The 7,437-nt window shown below is 41.7% G+C and overlaps 1 protein-coding gene across 7 annotated transcripts in view; it reads left to right on the top strand.

Moving 5' to 3' along the window:
* Kif13a (kinesin family member 13A) overlaps window positions 1–7,437 on the top strand; it is a 209,194-nt gene that overhangs the window by 99,204 nt on the left and 102,553 nt on the right. For 2 of the 7 annotated variants that reach the window (XM_029570386.1, XM_017801656.2), the window contains exon 1: window positions 375–431. The exons of the other annotated variants lie outside the window; for them this stretch is intronic. In XM_029570386.1, coding sequence (XP_029426246.1) covers window positions 401–431 — 31 coding nt within the window. In that variant the 5' untranslated portion in view covers window positions 375–400. Of the gene's footprint in view, window positions 1–374; window positions 432–7,437 lie in introns of those variants that run through there. 7 annotated transcript variants of the gene reach the window in all.

Below are 7,437 nucleotides of genomic sequence, written 5' to 3'. Positions count from 1 at the left end.
ATTTTCTTTGTCATTTTATTCAGCTGTATATTCATATTTTCTTGTGTTTCATTCAGGAGTTCATTCGGATCCTCTTTCAGTTTTTTGAGGTGGTGTGTGTGTGTGTGTGTGTGTGTGTGTGTGTGTGTTTCTTATTAAATGTATTTTTTTAACGTGCGTGGTTGCTATGTCTGCCTGTTTGAACTCTGGATAAATAATAGTTTTCATATAAATTGACTCCAACGCAGGAAAGGTTGCATTAACCCCATGGCAGTTTTCTTCATCAGAAAGAAATGGTAGAGAGCCTCTTCTCACCTTCAGTGACCATTTCCCACCCGATTTGCCCACCAGGAGTTAATTCTTCAGTTTAATATTCTGTTCTTTCATTCAGGTATTTGCCTTTGATTATTGCTTTTGGTCCATGGATGAATCGAACACCACAAAATATGCTGGTAAGTTGGCATTTTCATTTGGGCCTCTGGCCTCATCCGTTATATCTATTTTCTTTAATTATTCTGGAGTTTTGTTTTCCTATGTATCTCACACCCTCTCTCTCAAGGTCTAGCATGTTGCTTTGGAAGTCAGTGGGATTTGGCTGCAGTACTTGGCTCTTGTCACTTACTTGCTAAGCAACCTTAGACAAGATTTTACAACCTCATTAGAAAGGCGGCTGTGTTGGGGCTGGAGAGATGGTGCAGAGGTTAAGAGCACTGGCTTCTCTTCTAGAGGACCCAAGTTCAGTTCCCAGAACCCACATAGTGGCTAATTACCATCTTTAACTCCAGTTCCAGGGAATCTGATGCCCTCTTCTGGCCTTGGTGGGCATTGCACACACATGGCGCATTTACATACACGCAGGCAAAACATTCATCCCCATAAAATAAAAATAAATCTTAAGAAAGGTGGACATGGTACAGTACATTTAAAATTTCAGCACTGGGGAAGCCAAGGCAGGAATTCAAGGCTGAGCTATATGTCAGGTACTGGGCTAGGCAGTGCTGTTGTAGCAAGACTCCGATTACTGTTCTGAAAACCTCATTTGTTTCCAGGTGTTCACCTGATGTCATTTTCCTCAGTGATGCTCCCAGGTTGGGAAGTCACCTGAGGTCAGAACTGTTGCAATTATCACATGAAGAAGAGGCTCCCTGGCCAGGTCTTCTTTGCCACTGTCTGTCAGGAGTCCCCAGCTCTGTGTAGCAGAGGTCTCTCAGCCTTCCCCAGACATTGCTGTCATCCACAAGGAAAGCATTTGCTTCTCTCCCTTCTCTTGTAACCCCCAATATTTTCTTCCATTAATTATGTTTTGTATTATTTCTGTTAATTCTTTGAGAGTTCTTTGAGAATTTCATACGATGTTTTGGATCATATTTACGTCCCTCAACTTCTCCCAGATCCAACCCCCTTCCCAGCCCACCTAACATTGTGTCCTCACTTTTAAAATTGATTATAGAGTTGCATAAAATTATCTTGTATAACTGGATGTTTTGAAAGAAGTATATTGTGAATGACTAACTCATCTAATTAGCACATGTATTGTCCCACATTTTTTGGTACATAGAATCCTTAAAATCTTCTCTCAGGGATACAGTACCTGTTACTACCTGTACTTACCACGGGGCAGGGTAGAGCTACTGGACTAGATAATTCATTTCAATAAGTATTTTCTCTGTAGTTGTGCTAAGAGCATCAGTTGAATTTCTTTCTCATTTAAGTTTAAAAATAATAGAGGAAAATGTAGTGAAGATTTAGAGAGGTCTGGGGAGATGGCTCAGTGGTAAGGTGCTTGATGCACAAGTATGAGCACCTGGATTCAAAGATTTAGCACCTTCATCAAAGTCCAGACGGCACGGCATTCACTTGGAATCCCAGCACTGGGAGGCAGAGACAAGAAAGTCCCAGGGGGCTTGTTGCCCAACTAGTCTAGCTGAACTGGGGAGTTCTGGGTTGAGTGACTGCGCCTCAAAAAAAATAAATAAATAAAGAGGACAGTGATAGAGGAAGACATGTTATGTTGCCTTCTGGCCTTTGCATATGCACACACATGCATATGTTCATGCACAGACACATATACCTACATACAACACACACAGCAAACGATTTAGCGGTAAAAGGAAGTTACTTGCTTATAGAAAGTTAACTGTCATTTATTGTTAGTATTTTCCTTGTCACATAAAACAAACTTATTGAGAAATTGTTTGATAAATGCTTCAAAAGTTAGTCATCTCAAATTAGAGAGAGTCCTTCAGTGGTTCACATGGTTATGTTAGCTTCTCCAAATCTCTTTCCTGCAACATCAGCAACATATTTTATTAAAAGGAAGAACTGACTCTTCATGGTAGTTGTACTTAGATGGTCTTTTCATCATCCTTTGGGACTTTAGATAGTAGATTCTGCAGAGTCTGGAACAGATCATCTTGACTGTTAGTAATCTACATCGTTTTGTGCTGGGTGTATGCTTTTTAGAGTTAAATCAACAGAAGGGAGACATTTTCTATAGCTGCAGAACAGACCCCGAGCTATGCAGAGGTCCTTTTCTTACCACATTCATTTGATGATGATTAGGATGCAGGCACAAATACTTACCTGGACCCTTAGCACCTGCCGGTTAAACTCCATGCATTTCATGGACCAAATTTAATGGGCAGCTCCCGCCTACCTCTGACATCCCTTTGTGTAGTCCCCCTCCCCATTCTCTGTCTCAGTCCATTGTTAGTATTAGTTATTCATCTGTAATCCAGGAAGCTGGAAAATCTCAGGACAATCCCTTAATTTACACACCGGAAACCCTTGAGAAATAAAAATAAGTTGGCATGCAAAACAAAACACTATATCAAACAACATTTTGTCGTACTAGTTCAGCTTGAAATATTCCAGGGTTTTTCTGTGTGTATGTGTGTTGTATCATGATGGTGTTGTTTTTGACAGTCTCACTGTGTAGATCAAGCTAACCTCTAACCCTCTAGGTAGTCCAGGCTCCTTCAACTCATGATTCCCCTTGCCTGTGCCTGGGATCCAGGCATACACCAGCATTCACAAATTTTAAGTGCCATAGAAATTCCAATGAGGGACAGTATGAACTGGTTAAGTTGCTAAGGAAAGTGTCACAGAGACGGTGCTAAGCCTAGGAGGAAAAAAATGGTATTTGAGATGGTGCATATGTTAAATTGCCTGATTTAGCCACTCCACAATGTGTACACATATCAAAATGTATTGTTTTTGCCAACTGAATTTTTTTTTAAGTCAAGCATAGGGTTTAAAGGGTAATGTAAGCTGGGCATGGTGACGCACGCCTGTAGTCCCAGCACTTGAGAGGCAGAGGCAGGCAGATCTCTGTGAGTTCAAGGCCAGCCTGGTCTACATAGTAAGTTCCAGGACAGCTAGGGCTACAGAGATACCCTGTCTCAAAAAAAAAAGGGGATGGGGGGTGGAATGTAGAAGGCATCCAGACAGGAAGTGCTGTGATATTGAGGCAGGACCATGGACCTGATGTCAGGTCTGGGTTAACATCTCAGGATGCCTACTTTGGGTCTTTGGGATAAATTTGTTAATTTCTGTGAGCTTCATCATCTTTTCTTACAATAGAAATGGTACCTGCATACCTATGCTGTAGGTTGTTGTAGCGGTTAACTAGGGAACTGTGCATGCTGATTGACAGGATGTACCTGTAAATGAGGCTTCACTTGTGTTTCCCATAGGGAGTGGGATGGGCATGGTGATGGCAGGGTCATGAGCAGGGGTTCATTGGAGCTGTGGTGACAGGAAGTTCTCAAAGGTAAACTATGAAATTTCAGGTGAGAAATGGGGGCTGTTGGCACATGTGTTTAAGACAATGCTTCGGGAAGATCATTTTCCTCTTTTTTGTCTCCATCCCCTCAACTCGGCTCTGATGGTTGCCAAAGAGACCACTATAGCCTCCAGTGGCACAGAACTCAGGGTTCACAAACTCTAATTTTTAGCCAAATACTTCATTGGAGACAGATGACAAAATTCAGTGGTGGAACTTAAGATTTGATAAATACTATGGTCAGAAATATTCAAAAGATAAAAATGATTTTTAATGTACCGTCACCTAAAATTTAGTAAATTTTGGTTGCATAATCACTTCAAATACTATGTTCCAGTTAACTTTAAAAAATGCCTAGACTCATCTTCACAGTGCTGGGGGAAGGAGGCAGAATCTTATTTTATAGGTATCTTCATTATTAAACAAATACTACAACCCTCTCAACGAAAGTAATTCTTGGTTGCTGCTCTCCCAAGTGTTTGTCTGTTATGCGGAATTTTCCTCATAAGCGTATCACTTGTAGATCAGCTCTTTTGGTTTCTGTGCTGATTCGATTTCCGTTTTCTTCACTCAGAAGAAATAGCGATTCTTAACTGTGAATAGAAACTCGAAGATAGACGCATTCATTCTCTGGTGAGAAGTAGGGAAATGGAGAGGGGGAAGCCCAGATTTCTTGAACCAACCTATTTGTCAGGCTCCATGAATAATGGCATCATTGATGCTGAGTCGGGGCTCTCAAAGCAGCGCTCAAAACTGGGGTCTGGCAGGGCAAGGGGGAAGCACATGGACCGAGAGGGCCAAGGGATGCCAGGGCCCTTGAGTGTCATGTGCTCTCTCAAAATACTAAATTCTCAATGAGGTTTTGCTGTTTGTTAAAAGCTATTACAAGAGCCTCTACTCTTTGGCTTTTCAACTTGAAACTCTTAGATCTCTAGGATCTACACCGCACTTCAGGGGTTGCTTGAGTGCTTGACGAACGTGGGGTCTTACATCAGACTGTTGGGGTTCCGACCCTTGGCTCTCCCACACCTTTGCACTGTCCCTGTTACTGCGTTCCACCGTGCTGCTTCTTCCTTGCATGATGTCATGATAGTAGTTCTGCTCTCATAGGGTTGATTTTAGGACTAAATACTTTCCTCATGTAAAGAGCTTAGCCCAGTACCTGGCCCATAATACTTATCTTCTTATTATCTCACTGTGGTAGTGGTCAGGACAGAAGCATCAATACTTTGGAGAGAAAATGTGTTGGACTAGGATTTATGACACCTGGTTTTGCTACAAGCCATTAGGCTTTGAGCAAGATAAGGATAACCTTTGTGGGTCTCTTTTCTTCATCTGTGGACAGGATGCGGTAAAGGAGGAGATGCGGCCACGTCTCTAATAAGATGTGAATCGTCCTTTTTCTGCAGGCAGCCCAGCTGCTGTCAACTTCTCAGAGGCCAATCAAAGGCTTGTTTGTTAAGCTGTTTGCACTGCATGAAGCACGCTTTGGAGCATTTTAAGTATCTCTTTCTGTTACCCTTTTGATAGGTTGGTATGATACTATTTGGCAGGTATTTTTGAGTTGGAAGCAGAAGTTTTGCTCTAGGACTATGAAAGAAAAAGATGAATAAACAAATAGCTTGCAGAATCAGTCACCTAAAACATGGCCTTCCTGCATAACCCTCTCTCTTTCCTGCATCTCTGCATAGCCACACATACATGCACACTAAAGACTAAAAAGTTACTCTATTAGAGTAATATTAATGAACTTGAGCCCTCTTAGATGTTTATGCCACTGCTGATCTAATTAAGGCATTCTTGATAATGAATGTTCAATCACTGATCATTCATGATAATGAATATTAAAATCATTTCCTAGACTGAGCCATATTGGTAGGTAGCAGTGACCTCCAGGAAGCTTGTTTTTATATCCTTCCTGGTTGTCTATAAACCTCATCGCAGATATAAAAAGCCATCTGATAGTGGAATATGTGGGATCAGTATGGATAAGGACATTTCCTGGCCTGGGAAATGCTGAACTAGTGACTTAGAAATTATATAACAGTTCTTGCCATATGGCGTGTTGCTCCAGTGTGCTGAGGCTGTGTGTTTCCAGACATTGTTGATACCCAGCAGCTTGGGAGGAAGGATGTACGGCTGACTCTTACTCTGTTCACGTTGTTCCACACTGTGTGGGGTCGGAAGAACCCCTTTATGGCCAATCTGTGCGCTAAAAGGGAGGCTATATTGGATTCTGTTTCTTATGTTGCGGGGGGAGGGGTGTGCTCAGAGGTAGAAATTATTTGTTTGACAATGTTTAATCAAAGCAAGAATGAATCTTAAGGACACAAAACATGTACATCAAAATTACCATTGTAACAGCCAACTATTGCCAAATTAGAACCAAATTTCAACAGAATGGCACAATGTTGATTTGTCTGAACATATGTAGGTCTAAGTATTTGACTATTTAAATACTGTACTCCTAGCAGTTAGAAGCACAGGTACTTGCTGGACTTGGTGGTGCAGGCCTTTAATCCCAGCACTTGGGAGGCAGAGGCAGGTGGATCTCCATGAGATCAAGGCCAGCCTGGTTTCCAGGCCAGCTGGGGCTACATGAACCTGGTCTCAAGAAAAAAAAAAAGTTAGGCTTTTGCACAACTATATGATGGTAGAAAATCACGACAGTACTTACCATGAATCTATGAGCATGAACAGAGGCTGTCATGTGTGCCCTGCATCCAGGAAACACTTGATAATTGCTAGCTGTTAAGTTGAAAACATGAGTTTTTCCTGTAGTTATTAGAAGCACCATTACTCAGCTGTTTGGGCATATGAAGTAGGCGTGCATTATAAACGATGCCTGCCATCCTAAAGGCCACTTACCAAAGAAAAACCTGAATGCAGAATCCTTCTGTTTTTTTTTATTTCTCTTTTATATAGTATTTTCTAAATTGTCTCACACTGGACCTGACTTGATCATTCTTTTAGTGACTTGCCTTCACCAAGCTGTTCCTGAACTTCAACTAAGCTTTCTTAGAATCAGCAACTCTAATTTTGTATCACATTTTTTAATTTACTTATCATGTGTGTGTGTGTGTGTGTGTGTGTGTGTGTTCACATATCATGGCACGTATGTGTATGTGGGTGTTCAGGTGCCATGGCACATGTGTGGAGGTCAGAGGGCAGCTGGGAATTGGTTCTCTCCTTCCACCATGTAGAATTCAATTTGTTGAGCTTTACCCACTGAGCCATCTCACTGACACAGCAACTCTCTTTTTGCGTTTGTTTTTATGGTGTTTTGTTTTGTTTTGTTTTGTTATGTGTATGAGTATATTGCCTGCATGTGTGTAAGTGCACCCATGTCGTACAATGGCCATGGAGGCCAGAAGAGGGTGTTGAATGCCCTAGAACTGGAGTTATGTACAGTTGTTAGCCACCATGTGGGTGCTAGGAATCAAACCCATGTCCTCTGCAAGAGCAGCCAGTGCTAACTGCTGAGCCATGTCTCTAGCCCCTCTTTTTGCATTTGTTAATTAAAGTTGAACTTCACAAAGAAGTTAAACTAACATAAAGCTTTTTGAGCACTAACACATTGATCCTTTATAAAAATATATCTCAGCTGGGCATGGTGGTGCACACCTTTAATCCCAGAACTCGGGAGGCAGAGGCAGGCGGATCTCTGTGAGTTC

The sequence above is a fragment of the Nannospalax galili genome, unplaced genomic scaffold, assembly GCF_000622305.1.
Source record: "Nannospalax galili isolate Female #2095 unplaced genomic scaffold, S.galili_v1.0 scaffold923, whole genome shotgun sequence".
Classification (NCBI taxonomy): Eukaryota; Metazoa; Chordata; class Mammalia; order Rodentia; family Spalacidae; genus Nannospalax; species Nannospalax galili.
The sequence above is the reverse complement of the archived record's forward strand: the minus strand, read 5'-3'. Positions and strand labels throughout refer to the sequence as shown.